At 38.9% G+C, this 26065-nt stretch overlaps 2 protein-coding genes across 4 annotated transcripts in view; one reads left to right on the forward strand and one right to left on the reverse strand.

The window, feature by feature from the left end:
- Positions 1-15683, forward strand: part of STX17 (syntaxin 17) — a 71941-nt gene extending 56258 nt beyond the window's left edge. For all 3 annotated transcript variants that reach the window (XM_005683916.2, XM_018052242.1, XM_018052241.1), the window contains exons 7-8: positions 8146-8232; positions 8974-15683. In XM_005683916.2, coding sequence (XP_005683973.1) covers positions 8146-8232; positions 8974-9213 — 327 coding nt within the window. In that variant the 3' untranslated portion in view covers positions 9214-15683. The remainder of the gene's footprint in view (positions 1-8145; positions 8233-8973) is intronic.
- The window catches only part of ERP44 (endoplasmic reticulum protein 44), a 91970-nt gene continuing 88107 nt past the window's right edge, over positions 22203-26065 (reverse strand). Inside the window, exon 12 of the mRNA XM_005683921.3 lies at positions 22203-25806. Within this exon, the coding sequence (XP_005683978.1) occupies positions 25705-25806 (102 nt within the window). The 3' untranslated portion in view covers positions 22203-25704. The remainder of the gene's footprint in view (positions 25807-26065) is intronic.

Raw genomic sequence — 26065 nt, forward strand, 5'->3', positions numbered from 1 at the left:
CACTCTCACCACTTCTATTCACCATAGAATTGGAAAGCCCAACCATGGGAATCAGACAAGAAAAAAAAAGGTATCCAAATTGGAAGAGAAGAGGTAAAATTGTCAGCGTATGTAAATGACATAATTCTGTGTTGATGGACATTTAGGGTGCTCCCATGTCTTGGCCATTGTAGAGTGCTACTGTGAACTTTGGGGTGAATGTGTCTTTTCAAATTGTAGTTTTCTCCAGATATATGCCAAGGAGTGGTATTTTTGGATCACACGGGAACTCTATTTTTAGTCTTATGAGGAACTTCCATACTGTTTTCCAGAGTGACTGTACTAATTTACATTCTCATCAACAGTGTAGGAGGATTCCCTTTTCTCCATACCCCCTCTAGCATTTGTTATTTGTAGACCTTTTAATGATGGCCATTCTGACTGGTGTGAGGTGGTACCCCATTATAGTTTTGATTTGCATTTCTCTAATAATTAAAGATATTGAGCATCTTTTCACATGCCTATTGGCTATCTGTATGTTTATTTCAATCTTCTGCCCATTTTTAGATTGGATTGTTTGTCTTTTTTGCTATTGAGTTGTATGCACTGTTTGTATATATTGGAAATTAATCTCTTGTTGGTCACATCATTTGCAAATATTTTCTCCCAGTCGTAGATTGTCTATTTTTTTTAAAGTGATTTTCTTTGCTGTGCAAAAACATAGGTTTGATTAGACCCCACTTGTTTATTTTTGCTTTTATTTTTATTACCTTGGGAGCCTGACTTAAGGAAACATTGCTGTAATTTATGTCAGAGAATGTTTGGCCTATGTTCACTTTATGATGTCTGTCTTACATTTAATTCTTTATGCCATTTTGAGTTTATGTTTGTGCATGGTGAGAGAGTATGTTCCAACTTCATTGATTTACATGTGGCTCTCCGATACCACTTGCTGAGGAGACTGTCTTTTTCCTGTTGTGTATTCTTGCCTCCTTTGTGTGAGTTTATTTCTGGGCTCTCTAATCTGTGCCATTGACCCATGTGTCTGTTTTTGTGCCAATACTGTGCTGTTTTTGTTACTGTAGCTTTGTAGTATTGTCTAAAGTCTGGGAGAATTGTGCCTCCTGCTTTGTTCTTTATTTTGGCCGTGCTGTTGTACAGGAGACAGGGATCAAGACCATCCCCATGGAAAAGAAAGGCAAAAATGCAAAATGGCTGTCTGGGGAGGCCTTACAAATAGCTGTGAAAAGAAGAGAAGCAGAAAGCAAAGGAGAAAAGGAAAGATATAAGCATCTGAATGCAGAGTTCCAAAGAACAGCAAGGGGAGATAAGAAAGCCTTCCTCAGCGATCAATGCAAAGAAATGGAAGAAACAACAGAATGGGAAAGACTAGAGATCTCTTCAAGAAACTTAGAGATACCAAGGGAACATTTCATGCAAAGATGGGCTCGATAAAGGACAGAAATGGTATGGACCTAACAGAAGCAGAAGATATTAAGAAGAGGTGGCAAGAATACACAGAAAAACTGTACAGAAAAGATCTTCATGACCAAGATAATCATGATGGTGTGATCACTCATCTAGAGCCAGACATCCTGGAATGCGAAGTCAAGTGGGCCTTAGAAAGCATCACTATGCACAAAGCTAGTGGAGGTGATGGAATTTCAGTTGAGCTATTTCAGATCCTGAAAGATGATGCGGTGAAAGTGCAGCACTCAATATGCCAGCAAATTTGGAAAAGTCAGCAGTGACCACAGGACTGGAAAAGGTCAGTTTTCATTCCAATCCCAAAGAAAGACAATGCCAAAGAATGCTCAAACTACTGCACAATTGCATTCATCTCACATGCTACTAAAGTAATGCTCAAAATTCTCCAAGCCAGGCTTCAGCAATACGTGACCCGTGAACTTCCTGATGTTCAAGCTGGTTTTAGAAAAGGCAGAGGAACCAGAGATCAAATTGCCAACATTCATTGGATCATGGAAAAAGCAAGAGAGTTCCAGAAAAACACCTATTTCTGATTTATTGACTATGCCAAAGCCTTTGACTGTGTGGATCACAATAAACTGTGGAAAATTCTGACAGAGATGGGAATACCAGACCACCTGACCTGCCTCTTGAGAAACCTGTATACAGGTCAGGAAGCAGCAGTTAGAACTGGACATGGAACAACAGACCGGTTCCAAATAGGAAAAGGAGTATGTCAAGGCTGTATGTTGTCACCTTGCTTATTTAACTTATATGCAGAGTACATCATGAGAAATGCTGGGCTGGAGGAAGCGCAAGCTGGAATCAAGATTACTGGGAGAAATATCAATAACCTCAGATATGCAGATGACATCACCCTTATGGCAGAAAGTGAAGAGGAACTAAAAACCCTCTTGATGAAAGTGAAAGAGGAGAGTAAAAATGTTGGCTTAAAGCTCAAGATTAAGATCAGAAAACTAAGATCATGGCATCTGGTCCCATCACTTCATGAGAAATAGAAGGGGAAACAGTGGAAACAGTGTCAGACTTTATTTTCTGGGGTTCCAAAATCACTGTAGATGGTGATTGCAGCCATGAAATTAAAAGACGCTTACTCTTTGGAAGGAAAGTTATGACCAACCTGCTGCTGCTACTGCTAAGTCACTTCAGTCGTGTCTGACTCTGTGTGACCCCATAGATGGCAGCCCACCAGGCTCCCTGTCCCTGGGATTCTCCAGGCAAGAACACTGGAGTGGGTTGCCATTTTCTTCTCCAGTGCATGAAAGTGAAAAGTGAAAGTGAAGTCACTCAGTCGTGTCTGACTCTTCACGACCCCCTGGACTGCAGCCTACCAGGCTCCTCTGTCCATGGGATTTTCCAGGCAAGAGTACTGGAGTGGGCTGCCATTGCCTTCTCCATGACCAGCCTAGATAGCATATTCAAAAGCAGAGACATTGCCAACAAAGGTTTGTCTAGTCAAGGCTATGGTTTTTCCAGTAGTCATGTATGGATGTGAGAGTTGGACTGTGAAGAAAGCAGAGTGCCGAAGAATTGATGCTTTTGAACTGTGGTGTGGGAGAAGACTCTTGAGAGTCCCTTGGCCTGCAAGGAGATCCAACCAGTCCATTCTAAAGGAAATCAGTTCTGGGTGTTCTTTGGAAGGACTGATGCTGAAGCTGAAACTCCAGTACTTTGGCCACCTCATGCGAAGAGTTGACTCATTGAAAAAGACTCTGATGCTGGGAGGGATTGGGGGCAGGAGGAGAAGGGGACGACAGAGGATGAGATGGCTGGATGGTATCACTGACTCGATGGACATGAGTTTGAGTGAACTCCGGGAGTTGGTGATGGACAGGGAGGCCTGGTGTGCTGTGATTCATGGGGTTCCAAAGAGTTGGACGCGACTGAGCGACTGAACTAAACTGAGCTGAGGTGTTTGTAGCAAACGGTCTTTCTCTAGTTACAGCCAGCAGGGGTACTCTCTAGCTGTAGTTGTGGGCTTCTCACTGTGGTGACTTCTCTTGTTGAGGAGCATACGCTTTAGGGTGTTCAGGTTTCAGTAGTTGTGGTGCCAGGCTTAGTTTGGGATCTTCTCAGAACAGGGATCGAACCTGTGTCCCCTGCACTGCAAGCCAGATTCTTAAGCACTGGACCAGCAGAAAAGCCCTCTTGCTTTGTTCTTTTTCTTCAGGACTGTTTTGGCAGTCCTGTTTTCATGATTGATTCTGGGTCTTTTATGGTTCCATATAAATTTTAGGATTATTTGTTGTAGTTCTGTGAAGAATGTTGTGGGAAGCTTGATAGCATTAAATCTGTAGATTGCTTTGGGTAGAATGACCATTTTACCAATATTAAGTCCTTCAATCCAAGAGCATGGGATATCTTTCTGTTTCTTTGAATCATCTTTCCTTTACCAATGTTTTATAGTTCTCAGCATGTAAGTCTTTCACCTCCTTGGTCAAGTTTATTATACCTAAGTATTTTTTATGTGATTAAAAGGAATTTTAAAATTTTAATCTTATATCCTGATACCTTGATGAATTCATTTGTCAATTCTAGTAGTTTTTATGTGGAGTTATTAGGGTTTTCTATATACTACTCAGCTATAAAGAAGAAGGAAATAATGCCATTTGCAGCTACATATATGAACCTAGAGATTATACTAAGTGAAGTCAGAAAGAGAAAGACAAATACCATATGATATCACTTATACTTGGTACCTAAAATATAACACAAATGAACTTATTTACCAAATAGAAGCCGACTCACAGACATAGAGAACAGACTTGTGGTTGCCACAGGGGTAGGGGGTGAGGGAGGGATCGACTGGGAATTTGTGATTAGTAGATGCAAATAATTAATCTTATGTATAGAATAAATAAAGTCCTACCCAATCACAGAGGGAAATATATTCAATATTCTTTTACTAAAACATAATGGAAAGGAAAAAAAATTATTCAGTTTTTTGAGATCAGCATTATCCTTCCTCACCCAACCACACCTCAGCATATTTTCTTCTCTTAGGAACCCTTGATTCTCTAATGTTTTTTCTAGAGTCTAATTTCTCAGCTTTTCAGTACTAGTTATTTACTCTAGTTTGTGGATTTATTTCTTGAAATGTAACACCTAAAATCGAGTACAGTACATTGTTTGAAGCATTTTCCTTTTTTATGCTTCTGAATCAGAAGCAGCAAAATGTTTGAAATTTCTGAGTTAGGTATCTGTACAATCTATTAATATAGTTGTGTATGAAAGAGAAGTATATAATAAAAATCCCAAAATATTTGTTTTTATAATCATGATTTATTCAATTTTTATAACTCATAATCTGATCTAATGCAGTTTGTAAAATCTGTACATGTACGGTTACACAAATATTTACATTTGCTGCAAATCATCAATATTTACACAATAAAATGGATGAGTTACAATGTATGTAAATTATACCTCAAAGTTGATTGAAAACTAAACATGTACAAGTTCTCATTCAAAAGGAGTGCATTTGTCTTCCAATGAAATAGGCACATGAAAGGGAATTTAAGGGTTTGTGGCCATTTAACAAGTTTTATTTCCTATTAGGTTATATAAGCAGCTCCTAGCCCCTAATCTAAGAAAGATTTGTACAAGAAAACTTTGGGTATAGCCATGGCTCTATACAGATGTCCTATTTATAACAGTCTGTGTAAGGACATGAGACAGAATGCTATTAGGCAAAAGCTCAAAGAAGAACCCCTGATTACTGTTCCCAGGGTGACTGAGTTCTCATGACCACATGGTCAAGGACTCAACAGAAACTCCATTTAGACATGATATGATTTGGAAACATAACTAAAGTGACCACATCCTTTCATTATCATCACATGGACATGATAGTATTTAGGCTAATTAACCATGTATTTATGGAATGCTTTTTGTGTGCATAGTATTGTGCTAAACTCAGTACAATGAAGAATAGAGAACAGTATTAAAAAAGAACCTATAGGACAGTCACAATAGTTATGCAAAATTGTGAATGTGCTTAATACCATTGAATTATACACTTAAAAATTGTAAATTTTATATATACTTTAACCATAATAAGTAAGCACTTGCAAAGCCGTTAAGAGATCCATGTATATTTCAGTAAATGTTAATTATTATCTATTAGATACCCTGCTTTTTTTTCTTCAGCCTTATTGCTCAAGTGCCCTCTTCTGTTCTTGTGACTGTGGAACCAGCCCTGTTTCTAGTCAAGAGGAACTAGGAAAACTCTGGGCCATTTGCTCAATAGCTTGTCACTATTGCTGCTCATCCAGTTTTGTCTCCACCTTTTGCCATATCCTGTATGGCTTTTATACTTAAGTTTTACTCCCAATGCATAAAAACTGGGTTGTAATTGATTAGATCAGATTCTTCCATTTTATTATTTATGTGACCTTCAGAATGTTAACAACACTTAGCTTTGTAAATTGATGGGAGGACTCCATGAGATATTGTCTTATTTCTCACTCCCTTCCCTACCCTTGGAGTAGGAAATGCCAATCCACTCCAGTGTTCTTGCCTGGAGAATTCCATGGACAGAGGAACCTGGCAGGCTATAGTTCATGGGTCACAAAGAGTAGGACACAACTCAGCGACTGACACACACACACCATTCCCTACCCCGACCCACTGCATTCTTGCCTTTGTCCCTCCCTGTTTGATTCACTCTTTGCTTAGAATTCCACTTTTGCCACCACCAATACCTTTAGACATTTTAGTACTGTAGTTCCTATAGTCGCTTTCCTATTACTGGAATCCCTTAATGTCAACACCATACTTACCCACCCTGCTTATTGCCTACTCTAGGCCAGTAGACTCTGCCTGTGTATCATAGTGTTTATGTGCTTGTTTCTGGGCTTTTCTGTGTATATGAGTGCATATAATTAAGTTTAGTATATTCATATTATCTATCTTTGGAGCTCAGAACCAAGATAGCTTAGTTGGTTGGGATCTAAGACTAAAGCTGGCCTTGAAAGCTGGCTGGAATTTAGAGAGAGAAGAATAAAGGAACATATCTGGAATTTTGGCATTAGTTTCTTAAACCTGTACTTTCCAGGCACATTAATAAAACTGTACAACTACCAACAAGGGGAAAACAATTCTTCATAGTTTTGACTTCAAATGCCCAAATTGCATTCTGCTTGACAAATATTAACTTAATAAATCACATTTCCCCCCAGAATCTTAGGTGCTCTTATAACTGCTTATTAAGATTCTGTTATTTTTTTCAGGCAGGTAAGGAAACCTAAGTCAGTGTTAAATCCATAAACATATTAGATTCTTTGGAGAATTGTTTTCCTTTAAAAAGGAAAGTCTATCCATTACTCTAGTTTGAGAAAACTACAGTGATCCTCATAAATAGTTTAAATAATTGTTAAAGGGATGCTGAGAACAATATGAGGTGCCAGTGTTAAGTTGATGGTTGTCAGATTTGCGAGGCCTAGGTCAATGAAAGCAAACATAAGTAAATCAGAAGCAAAAGGGAAGGTTGGTAGATAGGGGTGAGGAGGCTTTGTTGTTTGGGGCTTGGTGTCCTGTAGTAGAATAAAGTTATGTATGTATAGTTTGGCCCAGCATAAAGAGCCAAGATCACAGTGGACAAATAGGGTCCAGATTGAGCTCTGAATGGAGTCTAGTTTGGCATTTAGTTGGGGTTGAAGAGGGATTCTCTTCTATTATCTGTGAATTAAAAAAAACCCTCAAAAGTAAATAGTCTATATGTTGATGTTTACATCAACATGGGTTGATGCTTACATGGGTTTATACATGTGCGAGAACTAATCAAAGGATATGCCCTAAGAATTGGTTGTATATTATATGTAAATTCCATATAAATATAGTTTTCTAAAAATGGGAATATGTTCCTCTGTCAGGTAGTGAGTTCTTGTCACTGGAGATGTTTGAGCTGAGATTCAGTGGCCACTTATCAGAAGTGGTATAGTGGGGTTTCACATAGCTGAGGGGAAAGTTGCACTTCCACCCAGAGATTCCGTGTTTCTGTTGTGTCAGCACAGATGTTGCCATTTTATGTAGAAGGCTTTATTAATATGTTTGATCTGAAACATTTTAATTTGTCATGAGTTTTAAATGTACTGAAGTGTACAGGTGTAAAACATGGGACAGTAAGTTCGTTCACTGCTCCCTTGTGCATATCACAAATGGAACAATTTTATGGCAGGTCAAACCATATTATATTTTTACTCCTAAAACATAATAACTTGTGTTTATTGGATCAAGGGCATTTAACTCCTGAGACAGATTTGTCTGTTTTAAACTGAATCTTCAAAGAAGATAAGTTAGAAAGGCTTTTGGTTTGATTTTTTTTTTTTTTCCATCAAACCTCACATGACACGTAAATGCTTATTTGGATGTTTTTCCTCCTGGAAAGTAGATTCATTTGGAGAATAATATGTTTGTATGTTAGAATGCATTTTAGTGTGAGATGCTTTGTCCTATAAAGGTGCCACCCTTTTCTTGTCTAATAATTAAGTCACCCTCTTTTTTTCATACAAGTGAATTTGTACTTTCAACATGGTTTATCAGATGCTATTAATGAACTGCTATTAAGACTGCAAGGCTGCAGTACCCAGGGCTCTGATTACAGGAATTAAAGTAGTGTGTATTGGCTGACTGCTGCTCCCCAGCAGGAACGTTCACTCATAATTCCTTTGCATCTAGTCTCAGCAGGAGAAGATTGACAGCATTGAAGACCATGTCAACAGTGCTGCTGTGAATGTTGAAGAGGGAACCAAAAACTTGGGGAAGGTAAGATTCTGCTCCTGCTGACAAATCAATGGTACTCTGGCTCTCAGGAATCCCTAGTATTAACCCAATTGATCTGTTCTCTTTAATGTTGAGGGAACCAGCAATTAAGAAAATAAGGAAGAAATGACACATAGGTAGTGCAGGAAATCAATGGTTGTTGTAATATTCTACTCTAAGATTCCTTCTGTTGGGAGAGACATTTTTTCAGAGAGAGAGTAAACTGGAGCCCTGCTATATGGCACTTGGTGTTACAAAATAATATTTTCAGGGGTCCAGGAGAGGAGTTGAGAGGGTTGTCAGAATCCAGTAGGGGCCAAAGTTTAGAGACGTGACAGCACACATGGTGTGGGTCCATGTATTTCCCATAGAACGTGGCTTTTAACCCCAGGTACATAGCATGGAGTAATCTGTGTGCAACATAAAAGCTTTGGGAGTATCTGTGGCTACTGAAACTGTTTAATAAGCTAGCTAGATAGTTAGTGAATTGACTGTTTTGCAAGTAAAATCAATCTGTAGCAGTCCACTCTTTGTAGCTCATTTCTCTTAAGTTCTGAGATCTGGAGCAATTAGAGTACCTGTGGAATACTTTCTCCCCTCCCCCAACCCCAGAACAATCTCTAAGGTTAATTATGTACCACGAGTTAAAGAGGCATTGCCAGGAGTAATGAGAGGAAAATGCATATCACCACAGGGAGATATTCTCAACTCAATTTCTAAATTGAATTTTTTTTTTTTTTACAGGCTGCAAAATACAAGCTGGCAGCTCTGCCTGTGGCAGGTGCACTCATCGGAGGAGTGGTAGGGGGTCCGATTGGCCTCCTTGCAGGCTTCAAAGTGGCAGGAATTGCAGCTGCACTTGGTGGTGGGGTGTTGGGCTTCACAGGTGGAAAATTGATACAAAGAAGGAAACAGAAAATGATGGAGAAGCTCACTTCCAGCTGTCCAGATCTCCCCAGCCAAACTGACAAAAAATGTAGTTAAAAACCAAACTTCGGTATTATTGGTGCCAACATGTCTATCCTAATGACGAGCTTCGCTGCTGTTGGACACCCAGTCAGCTTTCAGAACATGATTATATCCCAATAGTGGCTGTAGATGCTCAAGTGGAATTGAACTGTGATAAGAGGATATATTTTTTTGTTTGCTGGGGTATTAATGGGGATGTGAGAAACTGAGGAGCCTGGACTGAGGGTGTACAGTATTTGTCAGGTAAAGTTAAAGAACTGCCAGGGAGCAGATTTTCTACTTGGAAATGTGAAAACTGAACCTATAACTTTGATCAGGACTTGTGATCTGTAGACTTGTTGGGTTATGGAAGGACCGTTTTCAGAATATTTTCTTCCATGACCCTGACTTGGAGACTCCAAGGCTAAGCATATTGTAAATATGCTTCTTTAACTCCTAAATATACATTATTTAGACAGTTTAGCAGAGAAAAGAATGGAAGTTCAGGAGCTTTTCACATCAAATAGGGAAATCAGGATCTAGCAAGGGGCCCAAGTGAACTACATAATGGAGTCCATTTGGTGAGCCCTATTGCCGTTTGGTCTAACACTATTTTCCAGTAAAGGAAATAAATATTGTAAGAAAATGGAAAAAAAGGCCCAATTTCTCCTTCAGGTATCTTAATTTGTGACACTAGCTTCTTCTCTCTTCTGCCTTTCTGTAAATAAAGAACACAGAGTCTCAAGTCAGCCTATCTCTTAACACCTCAGAACTCCCTCTGCCTTTCCGTAATTTTGAAAAGTTCTTTGACTTATGGGATGAATTCTGCCATGTTTAATGAAGACTTTTCTCATAGTCTGGTTTTTTTTTTTTTGTATTGTAGAGAGAGGTGTTGATCTCCAAACATTGTTAGAGTTTGGGCTGAAAAATAAGCAAGGTGGGGATAACCAGATCATTTCTTGGGGCATCTTACAATTTCAAGGGGCTCATGTACTTGCCATGCAGTGAGTCTTTGACCCTATTTCTTTTGTCTTTTCAGCTGGCAATTGGAGGAGCTAAGAACTAGCTTTCTACCTCACTTCCATTACTACCATCCTTTTCCCTAGGTTTTACTATCTCCTGTGCTTTCCTTCACTTTGTACAGCTGCATTTCTTCCCGAGAATAGCATTCATGCTTGCCTTTTCTCACATTTAAGATTGATGATGGACAAGGCCTGGTGCCAAGACTCAGTCCTGGTGGAGGATTTGTGGTGCTAATTTCAACACTTGACATTGATAGCAAGCATGACCCACCCCAACCCAATGTCTGTCTCAAATAGCAGGGAAATTTTAAATTTAGGAAAAAAGAATTTAAGATTATGGGCAGCCTCATCCTGTACCCATCCTGTACCCTCAACTCATCTGAAGTAGGAAGGAACCACCTTTTGCCTTGTTCTTTATTCTTTTCTGAGGACAGAGGAAAGGGCACGTATACCATAAAAGATGTGAGCTCTCTGCTCAGGAACCAGATGGATTCATCAGGTGGTTGAATGGTTTATCACTTCTTTCTTGCTGAGTTTACTCTTAACAACTTTTATTGATTGCTGCCTTTTACCTGTATGTCTAATCTAAAGAGACCTTTCTCTTTCATACTTTTTGCTTCTCACCAGTGAATTCCAATGAGGCAACATACCATTTCTTATCGTTATTGAATAACTGGAAAACATATTGGTCCCTGCTGACTTGTATCTTTAGTATAATACCAGGAGGGGAGTACTTTGAATAAGCGTCAGATTCTGATCCAGTATTTGATATTAGATACCTGTGAGGTTGGGATAATTACTTTTGAGCTCCACGTTTTTATGTTTTCTGATCCTTGCTGTTCCTTTAACACAGGATGTTCAAGCCAGAATGAGGATCAGAATTGCCCAGGGTGCTAATTTAAAACAGAATTCCTATACTTCAATCCCATGGGTTCTAATAATAGCCATTCTGATCCTGTCAGCTAAAATGATAAATTTAAGATATAGTTACATCAAGATTCAGCTGAACTGCTGAATTCTGTAATTTCTAGTATTCTACCCTTCAGCGTAGCCCAGTCTTCATCACTGCATATTATTCCTGTTCTGCCAATCTAAAATTGGTTAGCTCACCATCTTAACAGCACTAGGGATTCATTATACTGTCAGGGTGGTTTTTGCCCAAGACCTGGTGGAGGAAAGAGGCCTATTGTTGACCCTCACATTTTGTTTTGGGATCTTTCCTTTTCACTGAGCTAGTGTGGGCCATCAATGTATGTGCTCATATAGGCCTTGAATTTTTTTTTTTTACTGCTCATCAGGATGGGACTGTTACTCTACTGGAGTAATATTTTATGCTTAGGTAAGTTACAGTCCTATTTTAAAGTTTTATAATTCAAAATTATTTAGAAATTGTATCTAATTTCCTCATTAAGAGAGCCTAATAGCCAAATTTTTGTAAGAAATTTCTATAAGTGTTTAATCAACTATGAATGATATACCTATAAACTGTGTTAGAAATATAAATTAGCCAGTATGACACAGAAACCAGTCTTAAAATTGAATTTAATGCCCTGTAGTATCAGATTAAATTTATCTTCTATATGATTCATGTATTATTTTTACTGCAGCAAGTTAGAGGTAGGGAACATTTTAAGTTCCTAAAATTTACTGAGGCTTATTTGGTTACAGGCAGCATTCCTACAGCCTTGTTGATATAATAACCTGAGAATTTCTCTGTAGAGCAGAGACTGAAACTTTTTGGTTGTAATCTACAGTAAAAAAAAAAAATGCATTTATATCAAAACTCAGCATATGCATCATGGAACAATACTGTATGTTCAGTGTACTTTGTTTTTTGTTGTTTTGGCTTTTAAAATATGCTAGTTGTAACCTATGAAATTGATTTCATAATCTACCAGTAGGTGTTGACATTTAGGTTCTTAAAAACAACAAAGCCCATATAGAGGAACTGATACTTATGGAATATTTTCTGTTGGTCAGGCACTTCACTAGGCATTTTATAGGTAAGGAAACTGGGTCTCAGAGAAACTAAATAATTTGCAGATGGTTATTCAACTACAAAAAGGTGAAGCCAGGATGTAAACTAGGTCTGTTGAACTATAAAAACTTCTGTACTCTCATACTGTGCTGCTTCTGTATATAAAATTGTGATGGGCTAGTCACTCTGCTTCACCCAAACACCCATATATTCTGTAAGGTAGCAGCAGCAGGCTTGGTTTGAAATTACATGTGCCATTCATTTACACTTTTCTTAAAATCTTCTTTTTCCTCACCAAGTGTCTAGCAACCTCAGAGTTTTTAATGGTTCGGACAGTAAAGAATTTGCCTTCAGTGTAGGAGACCAGGGTTCGATTCCTGGGTTGGGAAGATCCCCTGAAGAAGGGAATGGCTACCCACTCCAATATTCTTGCCTGGAGAATTCATGGATAGAGAAGCCAGGTGAGGCTGCAGTCCTTAGGGTCACAAAGAGTTGGACACAACTGAGCGACTAACACACACACATGCAATGCAGAAGTACATAGCGGTGAATCTGGTCCTTAGACTATAAAAGTGTTTCCATCCCACACGTATCCTACATTTTCCTTATCTTTGTGGGTCACAGTCATCACTTAAACAGTGTTTTTTATATTGAATTTTAAAATAAACTCTGAAGTAATGTTTTAAAACAATTATAACTCATAGAGTCAAGTTATTATCCTTTACCATGGTACCCTTGGGAGGCCATGTACTTACTGTAGTGATGCTAGTATTACTTAGAATATTTTTGAAACTTTTCTTTTGGAATTGGCTTTAAAGACATTTTACAAATCATGTAAAAAAGCCACCTCAGTGTTTATTAGTCACAGATTATGCTCCTTTATCCTTATGACGTCTTCTTTCCTTAGTTTTGCTTTTCTTGTGCTGATTTAGCTCTTCTACCCACCTGTGCAGGAGCCAATAACCTAAGAAGCCCCAGAAGATGGGTGTGTTGGCCAGAGTTCCAGGAGCAAGAATTTTAGGTTATACTGAAACTGAGTGCTGTGTAGGGAGAATTCTGTGAATCCAAAAACCATCTTCTGTGGGCTGCATAAGTGCCATAAGTAATTTGCACAGGAGTAAGGACTGCAGTATCTATGACTCACAAGAGGCTGTAGAAACTTAAATATAAACAATTGTGTACAACATTTTTCTCCAGTGAAAGTCACAGAAGCCAAACCAAGCCATTCTTTGTTCTCAGGGTCCCCTTTGCCCTTCATGGCTGCCACTCAAAAATCTCTGGGAAGAAGGACGAAAAAGAACTTGGGGAAATTGTTCTCCTGTAAAATGGCATTTTCTTCTCTTGTGATGAAGTATGACGTGGTGGCTATCAGTACTTGAAACTTTAATTAGTGAGAGACCTAATGAAAAATAGGGAAGCTTCCCCACTAGCCTAAATTAATGTAAACAGTTCAGGTTTTGTTTGTGTTTTTATCAACATGTCATGTTTCTAACAGGAGTTTCTTACTATTTATACTGATTAATTTGACGCCATTTTACAAAGACACTTCTTGGGTATTATAAACAGTCAATGGTAAAAGATCCACATATTATCTATATTACTGCCCTCAGAAATTATTGGTATAGACAAGAAAAACATCTATGCAATATTAACAAAAATAAATTTATTTAAAAACATGAAAGGTGTCAAAGGCAAGTGATTTCCCCAAGGTTAAAGCTACTTAACACAAAGTTAGAATTAAAACCATGGTCCAAGAAAAAAATCCTCAAATAATTTAACTGAGTTTCTGTTATGCCATATCAAGTTGCTTGCTGAAGTTTGTGGTCTTTCAGACCAACATTAACATTCCAAATCAGTCAACAGCTCTAGTGGAAAGAGAATTCACTGGGGAATCAGGTCAGGGTTTTAGTTTTGTCTTTGTCTATTGTAGTAAATATTTACTCAGGGTAGCTGCTTTCTCCCATTCTCTAGGCAGGGATTCCCCCAACCTAACATTGTCCATTCTTTATATTTAGCCTCCTCCTGGGTCTTGTCAACTGTTTGAATATTAGTTTTTTTTTCATTTCTTATATCTATTCATAGCCATCACTCTAGTAAAAGACTATATTACCTCACATCCCCTACCTCATCCTCCCCAACTTTAGACCATTCCTCACATCACTGCCACAAAAGTCATCTTTTATTTTTTGCTGAAATATTTTCAGCAGCTCCTATTGAATAGCTGATCAAGTTTTTCCCTTCCGTATTTTGGCCCCAGCTTGTCTCTTCAGACTTGCTACTCACCATATGACAGTGCCACTGAAAACCAGACATTCTATAAGAATGATTTTAAGCTTTTTCTATGGTGAAGGAAGAAAATGGTTATAAACAATGTTTACATTTTTTCCAGACTAATTTCTGTAACAGTACATTTTACAAAACTAACCAGCTGAGTTTTAAGCTTTTGAACAAGCCTAAAAGTTGTTTCTTAAGGAGAAGAAATCTTTTGTCCCCCCCGCAAGAAGAAAGTATATTCAATTTCTTAACCTTCAAACAATGTCAGTCTTGCCACCTGTGCATTGGATAGCCAAAGCCATGAAGATTTTAATTTAGCAGCATAGATAATTCCAGACTAGAACTGACTGTTGTCAAGCTCCTGTGAGAAACTTGACTGATCAATATTTGAGGAAAGCGCTCAAGAGTACATTTCTCAAGTACTAGAGATTGGTTAATCACTAAAAAAGATGTTTACCTGGGCTTCATTAATTAACCCCCCCAATTATGTCTTCCATTTTTTTATTAAAACCTTTGGTGTTAGCAAGGGTCAGCACAAGAAAAGGCCCAACAGAGAATTTCTACAATTCTGTAAAGCCTCCTGAGTTCACTTATTGTGTTGCTGAGTGGTGCTTATTTAAGGAAACATGCAATAAATTTACTTATTCAACAAACATTTAACTGAATGCCTGTTGTATGTTGGGTGCCAGTGCCATATGTAGAAAAATATTAGACCTATAGAATCTACCCTTATAAACCATTCAGGCTAGTGAATTCAGACACTCAAAGCAAGTAAATCACCATAAAACATGGTAAGTACCCTAAAAAAGGAGAGCAAAGTATGAAGATACAGAGAATGGAGTGACTTGTTCTGCCTGGAAAAGAAGGGGGAGACTTTGTAGAACATGGGGTATTTGAGCAGTGCTCCGAAGAAGAATATGCCTGACTGAAGACTGGATTTGTAAGCTTTCAAATGGCAAAGGAATTGCAAGTACAAAGGGTTCAAAACATGAACAAGTATAGTGTGCTTAGAGAAAACGAAGGAGTTAAATGTGAGTGATGAAGCTGGTTAGACCTACAGACCAGGGTCGTTTTTATACATGTGTGTATGTATTTAATATATACATTTAATAATTATTTGTTTAAATGGATTATTTGTATCAGATAAGACTGTTACAACTTTATAAGTTCTTTGCTTTGCCTTCCTTGCCAGAGAAGTTAGTAATAAAACTCACTTTTGCCTGGGCTCTTGGTACATTCAGCGTATTTGCTTTTCTTTCCCACGTGTAAGAAATGATTTGTGCTTTCTTGCCTCTGTTGTGAGATCCCCTGCTTGACACAGAATGTCTGCTTTCTTCCTATCCTGTTACTCATTCCATAAATATTTATTGAAAACCCACTGAGAAAATAGTCATGAAATTTACTTTTGCCTTTTAGTGTCCAAGACCTTCATGGCCCAGTTTCCCTTCTCTATGTGAGTATTTCTTGGTAACTGCAATTCATTTGGCTTTCATTTTCACTTGGGGCTAATTCTGCAGTGTTTTATAACTTAATAGGTATAAAATTCTTTCATTTGTGGTAGTGTGATCTCTCCAACTAGAATGCTAGCTTCTTACAGGGCAGGGACTGTATCATCTGCTTCTTAGAGTATTTTACAACACAAAGTATAGCAATGAAAAGGGAAAAAGAAGCTATACCCCTGTTAGTGACTTCTTGATGATGAGTAATGAGGTCATGGCATGTGTGTTTTGCTGTTTACAGAGATGTGTATTGAAATGTTAAAAAGCTTTCTAAGACATACCAAGCCTTTGCTCAGCCCTCACTTTTGTATATTAACATAGGAATGAATGATGCAACAGAAGAAATCTGGAAAACATCTCTGGGACTTGGATATCATGAACTGAAATTTTCAGAATTTGGAGGTAAAGGTATTTCTCTTTTTCCAGTTAAAAGTCATGAGTTGGAAGAGAGAAGATATAAATCACTAAAGGAATGACATGGGAGAATTGGGTTTTCTGTCTTACCATAGAATTAGTGGTGTCAGAATAGTAGGAACCCAAGAATTTATAATCTGATGGTCTAGTATTGAAACAGAATAGTGGCAGGAATTTAATTGCTCTGTCCGGCAAGCAGAGATTGCAGTTAGGTAAGAGCAAGGTTCAATCTAGGAAGTAGGCATTTGACAGGATTTGAACCAAGGTTTCTAATACTCAGGGTCATGCCTCTCAGTTAATAGGAATGAAGAGGAATGAAGTGCTCCTCACTAATTCTCCATAGGTCTTAGTTCCTTTTCTTTCCTTTCTAGGTTTTATTGTGTGTAACAGATTGCTGCCTCTTTTCTGGGTTAGGGTGGGGGTCAAGAATTCAGGACTTCCTTAGTGATCCCCTCCTTGCATACCCAACTCCCTGTTGGTAACTTACCCATCTTACAGGGTGGTTGTGAAGATTTTAACATTTATACATATCGAGTGCCTAAATGGAGCCTGGCTCATAGTAACTACAAATGTTAGTTGCTACTGTTGTTGTTGCAGCTATTATTATTTTTCCCTGAAGTTTAAAGGAAAGGCACATTAATGAAAAATTAACCTGTATAGTGTTAGCTGCTGCTGCTGCTGCTGCTGCTAAGTCGCTTCAGTCGTGTCCGACTCTGTGCGACGCCATAGACGACAACCCACCAGGCTCCACCATCCCTGGGATTCTCCAGGCAAGAACACTGGAGTGGGTTGCCATTTCCTTCTCCAAGGCATGAAAATGAAAAGTGAAAGTGAGGTCGCTCAGTTGTGTCCGACTCTTCACGACCCCATGGACTGTAGCCTACCAGGCTTTTCTGTCCATGGGATTTTCCAGGCAAGAGTACTGGAGTGGGATGCCATTGTCTTCTCCAGAATAGTGTTAGGGAGACACCTAAAATGAGTGGAAAGTGGAAATGTTAGTCGCTCAGTCGTGTCTAATTCTTTATGATCCTGCCAGGCTCCTCTGTCAATGGAATTCTCTAGACAAGAATACTGAGTGGGTAGCCATTCCTTTTTCCAGATGAATCCTAAAATAACTTTAAAATGGCTTAGTTACTAAGAAGTGGTATAATGATGACAGATGCTTGATAGAAAGTAAATCTTAATCTCAATTAAGAATGATACCCAAACATGAAAAGGTGTGGCTCAGATGGTAAAGAACCTGCCTCCTATGTGGGAGACCCAAGTTTGATCCTGGGGTCAGGAAGATTCCCTGGAGAAGGAAATGGCAACCCACTCCAGTATTCTTGCCTGGGAAATCCCATGGACAGAGGAGCCTGGCAGGCTGCTATCCATGGGTCACAAAGAGTTGGACTGAGCAACTGACACACACACTTAGTAACAGGGTGATCATCTATTCCAGTTTGTCTGGGACAGTCTTGATTTACATCTCTTATCATGGTGAAATTATTGCTTAATGCTCCCTTTCACTCAAATAACTTCAACTAGATAAAAAAATTAAAGTGTCACCCTAGTTACACTGGCAGTAGAAATAAGTGTGAAATTACAAAAAAAAAAAAAACCAAAAAAAACCCAAACCTGTATTTTGAAAGAATTTCTAGTTTATAGGCTCAGATTTTTTTTTAAAAAAAAGCATCCTAAGGTTAGTGAGAACCTGTATATGTGATCATGAAGTACTACCAGCAGTCTTTGAGGAACTAGGAAATAAAACATGCCAGAACACAGCTTGGGCAAAAGTCTAAAATCCAGGCATAAAACTAGATTTCAGAGAGCAGAGAATTTACCTTCTAATCCTAGGAAATTTCTGAAGTGCACTGTTCAGCATTGTATTAAATCAGAAAGCTGTGCTCATCATGAAAGCATGAAGAAATATGAAGAACTGATTAAGTCAGAATAGAGGCCTTGTTTTTATCCTTTACTATGTGAATAGCCAGGGATGTCCTGCGCTATCCCTCTTCTTGGGCAATGGTTAGGGCAAGATAACAATCACGGTGTCAGGCCTCCAAGACTGATCTGATCTTACCTAGCCAAGTATACACGTAGCATCAGGAGAATGGGCATACAGCTTTCTGCCTGGAACCCATCCCAATAAGTAAAGCACATGAGAGACAGCACAGATAGGCTGTTATCTGTTAACTGAGTGGCCGAGTTGGGAAGGAAACAACAGGGCAGTAATTACTAGTAACACTTTGCTACTGAAGTAAGACACTAATAGAAAATCACAGCAGCCTCTAATAATGTAATGGGGCTTCCCAGGTGGCACAAAGAATCCTCCTGCCAAAGCAGGAGACTTAAGAGATGCAAGTTTGATCCCTGGGTCAGGAAGATCCCCTGGAGTAGGAAATGGCAACCCTTTCCAGGATTCTTGCTTGGAGAATCCTATGGACAGTCTGTGGGGTTGCAAAGAGTTGGACACCATTGAGCATGCACATATGTATTAATGTAATTCTCCTAGAGGAGAGAAGTTTAGGAAAGTATAGTTCTTTCTGTTCCTATGCAAGAAAACCACTTAGGAGAAGATTCCCTTGACCCCCAAGGCTGCACACACACCTCCATGCCCCTGTGGTTAACTCAGAACAGCACCTAAAACATTCTGTTATAATTTTTACTTATCTGTTTAGCTCCTTCACTCAACTTGGAAGTCTGTGACAGTAGGGGCAATCTCTTATTCACTGTTGTATCCTTATCCTGGCAACAGTAGATTCAGTTCAGTTCAGTCGCTCAGTCGTGTCCAACTCTTTGCGACCCCAAGAATTGCAGCACGCCAGGCCTCCCTGTGCATCACCAGCTCCCAGAGTTCACTCAGACTCACGTCCATCGAGTCCGTGATGCCATCCAGCCATCTCATCCTCTATCGTCCCCTTCTCCTCCTGCCCCCAATCCCTCCCAGCATCAGACTCTTTTCCAGTGAGTCAACTCTTCGCATGAGGTGGCCAAAGTACTGGAGTTTCAGCGTTAGCATCATTCCTTCCAAAGAACAGCCAGGACTGATCTCCTTTAGAATGGTCTGGTTGGATCTCCTTGCAGGCCAAGGGACTCTCAAGAGTCTTCTCCCACACCACAGTTCAAAAGCATCAATTCTTCGGCACTCAGCTTTCTTCACAGTCCAACTCTCACATCCATACATGACCACTGGAAAAACCATAGCCTTGACTAGACGGACCTTTGTTGGCAAAGTAATGTCTCTGCTTTTGAATATGCTATCTAGGTTGGTCATAAATTTCCTTCTAAGGAGTAAGCGTCTTTTAATTTCCTGGCTGCAGTCACCATCTGCAGTGATTTGGGAGCCCCCAAAAATAAAGTCTGACACTTTCCCCATCTGTTTCCCATGAAGTGATGGGACCAGATGCCATGATCTTAGTTTTCTGAATGTTGAGCTTTAAGCCAACTTTTTCACTCTCCCCTTTCACTTTCATCAAGAGGCTTTTTAGTTCCTCTTCACTTTCTGCCATAAGGGTGGTGTCATCTGCATATCTTGAAGTTATTGACATTTCTCCCAGCAATCTTGATTCCAGCTTGTGCTTCTTCCAGCCCAGCGTTTCTCATGATGTACTCTGCATAGAAGTTAAATAAGCAGGGTGACAATATACGGCCTTGACATACTCCTTTTCCTATTTGGAACCAGTCTGTTGTTCCATGTCCAGTTCAAACTGTTGCTTCCTAACCTGCATATAGGTTTCTCAAGAGGCAGGTCAGGTGCTCTGGTATTCCCATCTCTTTCAGAATTTTCCCCAGTTTATTGTATCCACATGGTCAAAGGCTTTGGCATAGTCAATAAAGCAGATGTTTTTCTGGAACTCTCTTGCTTTTTCGATGATCCAGTGGATCACCTCTGGTTCCTCTGCCTTTTCTAAAACCAGCTTGAACATCTGTAAGTTCACGGTTCACGTATTGCTAAAGCCTGGCTTGGAGAATTTTGAGTATTACTTTACTAGCATGTGAGATGAGTGGATTGTGCGGTAGTTTGAACATTCTTTGGCACTGCCTTTCTTTGGGATTGGAATGAAAACTGACCTTTTCCAGTCCTGTGGCCACTGCTGAGTTTTCCAAATTTGCTGGCATATTGAGTGCAGCACTTTGACAGCACCATCTTTCAGGATTTGAAATAGCTCAACTGGAATTCCATCACCTCCACTAGCTTTGTTCATAGTGATGCTTTCTAAGGCCCACTTGAAATTCCAGGATGTCTGGCTCTAGGTGAGTGATCACACCATCGTGATTATCTTAGTCGTGACGATCTTTTTTGTACAGTTCTTCTGTTTTGTCAAGAGAACACACTGATCCTAGCCAAACACCCTCTTCCAACAACACAAGAGAAGACTCTGTACATGGACATCACCAGATGATCAATACCGAAATCAGACTGATTATATTCTTTGCAGCCAAAGATGGAGAAGCTCTATACAGTCAGCAGATACAAGACTGGGAGCTGACTGTGGCTCAGATCATGAACTCCTTATTGCCAAATTCACACTGAAATTGAAGAAAGGAGGGAAAACCACTATACCATTCAGTTATGACCTAAATCAAATCCCTTATGATCATACAGTGGAAGTCAGAAATAGATTCAAGGGACTAGATCTGATAGAGTGCGTGATAAACTATGGACAGAGGTTCGTGACATTGTACAGGAGATAGGGGTGAGGACCATCCCCATGGAAAAGAAATGCAAAAAAGCAAAATGGCTGTCCAAGGAGGCCTTACAAATAGCTGTGAAAAGAAGTGAAAAGCAAAGGAGAAAAAGAAAGATAAAATCATCTGAATGCAGAGTCCCAAAGAACAGCAAGGAGAGGTAAGAAAGGCTTCCTCAGCGATCAATGCAAAGAAATAGAGGAAAACAGTAGATTAATTCTTGCCAAGTGGTAAGTGTATGTTTTGTAAACCACATGTGGTATTTTGTCAATTCACTCTAGTCTGTCCTTCCACAAGGCTGAGTGACTGAGAAGGGGTCAAATCCACCTCACAGAAAATGTGTCATGTTCATGGGAAAGTTTCCAGCACTTCTGCAGGACTCTACACTGCCCAAATGGGCATTCCAGTGTCATTCTGAAAGTTATGTATCTGTGGGTTGGTTTAAGATTTTAATCTCTTCTAGAATAAAACTCTTAAGACTCCATAATCAGTTTAGGATATAGGATGAAATGTGACTAGCTATCAGATAATTGGGATTCACAGATGATGTAACCAAGGCCATTCCAGTTATGGGGATGCTTTGTTGTCCCTTATTCATTCATTTATTATGTAATTTGACTTTTTTTCCCCCATCACATAGTAATCACTTGTGCTGGGAATCAAATATGGAGCAGTTTGTGCTTCCAGAGCCAGCCTTCACATGGTGATCAGGAAAAGGGATACATATACTTCCAACTTCTTTTAGACTGGTATTCTAAAACACTTAGATAAAGGGCTGTGGGATCACAACAGGTGGTAATGGTCCTGGGCATTGAAGGATGGATAGAAGGATTTATTAGGCAAGGTGGGGAAAGGGAGGGAGGGAGTAAAGGGAGCACTTTTGGGGCACAGTTTGAAAGCTGCACTCTTCCTCTTCCAGTGTCTCCAAAACCTATTCTCTGAAGGCAGGCTGGCCCTTCCCCAGTGTGCTCTGCAAGAGGGAGCTTTGATGCTTTAGCTAAAGGCTAGGTTTGTTACCAGCACATGGATTCATACAGCTTCCCATGCTGAGTCAGGTACAATTAAATAATCTAAAAAATAACTGTAAAACTGGAACATCTTGTGACTCTGGTCATCTGAATTTTGAGTCAAATATTCATGACAAATAAGTAGTCTCAAATATAGAAGTATTTTAGAAATATAGTTTTATTACTTGGAAATACATACAAAAATTCAAACACAGCTAAAAAACAGTTGCCAAGCAGCAGTTCTATCCAATCTGTTTTAATGAACACACAAAAGTTATAATCAGCATAAGACAATTTAAGTTCTAAAACAACTTACTGTCTTCAGGGTCTTTAAATATTGGGCTTAAAACTGATTATTCTTTACAGCTGTTTAATCATCCCCACAACTATAAAGTACTAATGGTTTTGAAAACTGGAAGAATGTTTGTCCATTTCTAGTCTTCTGTTACCTTATGATCTCCATGGTTTCTTAAAAATTCCCAGCAGTTGCTGACAGAAAGCATTTGGTACATCCAGCAGCTGTCTGTGATACTGGAGTTTGGGCCTAAGAGCCCTAAAACTATTCAAGGTGGCAACATTTTTACTTCCTATTTTTGCGGTTTTGCTTATGTCATTTTTTGTCCAAGCAAACTAGGTCTCTTTGTCAGAGAAAAAAATAAAAAGTGAGTTACTCTGTTTTTCCTGATTGTTGATCCAGTATACTCCTTTATCTGTTTTTCTTTTTGCTGTGATTCAGGTTTTAAAATATTTTTTGGCAGTGTTAGTGTTTTCTGCACATTTAAGCTCATTCTGAGCTTTAACATATCTAACACTGTTTTTTATATTTCACTTTGCTCTTTTCGGGCCTTATCATGCCAGTTTTTCCTTCTTTTGTATGTAATCTTTGACAAGTTGACTTCATCAGAGAGCTCTCCATGAGATGCTTTAGTCACCCATTCTCTGCCTTCTTCTCTAGGTTCATTTAACTTTTAAAAAATGTTCATAATTTCATCTAAAGTAAGTTCACCCTTTTATCGTCCCCCTCACTACTGTAACTATTAAAAAACAACAACAACAACTGGAGAAGGTAGTGGGCTGACAAGCAGTAGGGCCTGCTTTTAATTTTGGTTTTGCAACTTGACTCTGTTCTTCAGTCTAGTCTAGCATCCTTTCTTTCACAGCTGAGGAGCCTGAGGCCTGAAGTAGATTGGATATCCTCTGATTCACTGAGGTTCAGAGAAGTCTAAATTTTAAGTTCTAGATTCCTGAAGTTCTCTCTCTACATCCAGCTGGTGACAAATGCCTATGGGACCTCTTGTATTTGTTTCTCTCCATCTCTGCTGTCCCTATCTTAGCTCTGCCTTTCTTTCTCCTCCACTGAACTCATTTAATTATCTTGAGACCTCTGCTACAGTGTTATGAACATACTGACTTGCTTAAACTTGTTGATGGATCTGGCTATAAGATACAGTAAAAATCTGTTCCTTAGATTGGCATACAAGGCCCTACACAATCAGCTCGAACTTACTTTCCCATTGTCCTAGCCACAGGCCTCCTCCCCACCCCAACCCTGCACTAGCCCTGTGGCAAGAACTTACTTTCTCTAATGCATTTCTGCTGTTTTGCACTTGAGCTTGTTAGTGACTTTACAAAACTGGGCAACAAATCCTGATGAGTGCTGAGCATTTCAGGTATAAAAATTACCCAACGTCACTGCATATCTCATTCATTCAGTAAACATTTATTGATGTTTATTGTCCCGATACAGGCATAAAATTTAGTATCCTTGCATGCCCTCAGTGGCTTCACACTCTGGAGAAGACAGTGACAGTGGCAGGGCTACAGTCTAATAAGCCCCCATATGCATAAATGCTAAATAAAGCCTCAAATCCACTTTAACAAGCCACTTAGATCACACTGTGTTATCTTAGATCACACTGAAGATGTGTTCTTCAGGGCCTTTATCATGACTACTCTCAAACCAATTCTATGCAACCCAATTCTTAAGTGTAATCTTCTGTTTACCATTTTTTTAAAAGTCAATTAAAGGATTACAAATTTATTCCAGTCAATTGCAGATGCTGCTTTTGGTTTTGTATGCTTGCTTGTTTAATGTTTCTAAGTTTTCATTCTGACACCTCACATTTGGTCCATCTTCTGACTTGAAGACTGTAGCTCTGATTTCAAAGTTACTGATTAAAAGCAATGGAGAGAACAGAACTAAGGCCCAAACTTGAGGAAGCTCTGTCCTGCTTTTCTAGCATTTTCTATTAAACATGCCCCATACTACCTTACTAACATTTATTAGTCTAAATGAAATGATGGGCAAGTCATGCATAACAAAGAATTTTAGACTGATTTTAAAAAATAACAATCATTATCTATTATAAATATTTACTTTAAAAGAATTGAAAGATGTTACATATATTACATACTACATATAATGGCACATGTCAGCCTTTTAAGCTTAAAAATAATCTTTCCCCAAACTGGGATTGACTTAGACTCCAAGTATAAAATGACTCTTGGCCTATAGCACCAACCCAGGCCCAGAGGAAAGCCAATTTTGAACCTGTCCTCTGGCATTGGGCTTCCTGATATGACACCGAGGGTCTTCTCCCTCTGGTTTTGCTCCCTGGCAGTACTGAGGCCTGGCACAGGGACCCATTTGACTGAACGCTGCAGGCCTAGGAAATCAGGGAATCTAGAGGACATAGGGTCCTCCTTAACAATTTCACAATGAAGCAAGAAATATGCCTTACTGTCTTTGCTTTTGATCTATACAACTAGAACAAGACTACATGATGGAAGAAGGTCAGAATTACTGAAATATATTTTCTCTGCTGGTTTTTCTCTTTGGAAATTTAAAAGTGTCATGATAGGAGGAGCCTTAAAAGTCATCTAGTTCAATACTGGTAATCTGTTCCACTAGTATCTCCTTTTCCTCAGATTTAGGTATAATTCAAAGTTTTAAATGCCACCCATATGCCACTTTGTTAGACAAACACATAGAAATTTAATAACACTTTTCATTTTTTTTCTTAATTTATAAGGACAATTCCTGCCAAATGTTCTGGCTTATGGCTCTCCTCCTCTTCATAGTATGTTTAAGTTGCACATTAAGAATCCAAAAAATACCACTATGGAATTTTCATAAGCAATATCCAACTAATCAGTAAAACACAGTACACAGTGTGAAAATTTTAATTTATTCCCCCTCCCCCCCAGCCATCCAGAATGTATACCCCTTTAGCTTTGAGAAATGTGAGAACTAAAAATACCAACAGAGTTGATCATATATAGAGAAAAGAATGAAAAACACATACTACACAGGAAACATCCCTAAGTCCTCCCTAGCCTAGCAGTGCAAGTTAATGGTATATATCTGGCAGTCTCACCTTTCACTTGATGTATAAAAATTTTACAGGACAGATTTAAAGTAAAGGTAGGCCTCTGATTTTTATTTATTTATTTTTAACCCTAGCAGATTTTTTTTTAAAAGAGGCTATATTAAATGATAATACATTTTGAGTCGGGGAGAGAAAAAATTAAAAAACCCAAAACTTCTTTCAGTTTATTCAAAATAAAAATACACATAGAATTATGAAAATATAGGTTTACTATTTCCACCATGTAAGTTGATGCTGCTGTTTGAAAGGCTTGCAAATTGTTTTTCCAAGTTTTTAAAGCTCATCTCGATCCCTCAATAGAGTATACCTATATTCACTGGGTGCTAGTTTCTGGAAGGAGCTCTCAGGAGGACTGCTTGCTACATCCTGGACTTCCTACATGGGAAAGAATAAAACATTTTTATATCAATATATTTTATAGTTATATTTTAATAGGAGTGTTAGATGCATGGTAATTGCCCTATAATTATTTATTAATAATCAATAAACTATAGCTACTATATGCCAAAGACAAGAGTTGAGTTTGAAATCTTGCTTTCCCTGTTTCAAATGCCCTTACTCAGATTCTCCAAGACAGGGCTACCACAGAGCCATTAACCGTTGATCTGATGACAGTTACTGAGGTGTGGTGGAG

The sequence above is a fragment of the Capra hircus genome, chromosome 8 (assembly GCF_001704415.2).
Source record: "Capra hircus breed San Clemente chromosome 8, ASM170441v1, whole genome shotgun sequence".
Taxonomy (NCBI): Eukaryota; Metazoa; Chordata; class Mammalia; order Artiodactyla; family Bovidae; genus Capra; species Capra hircus.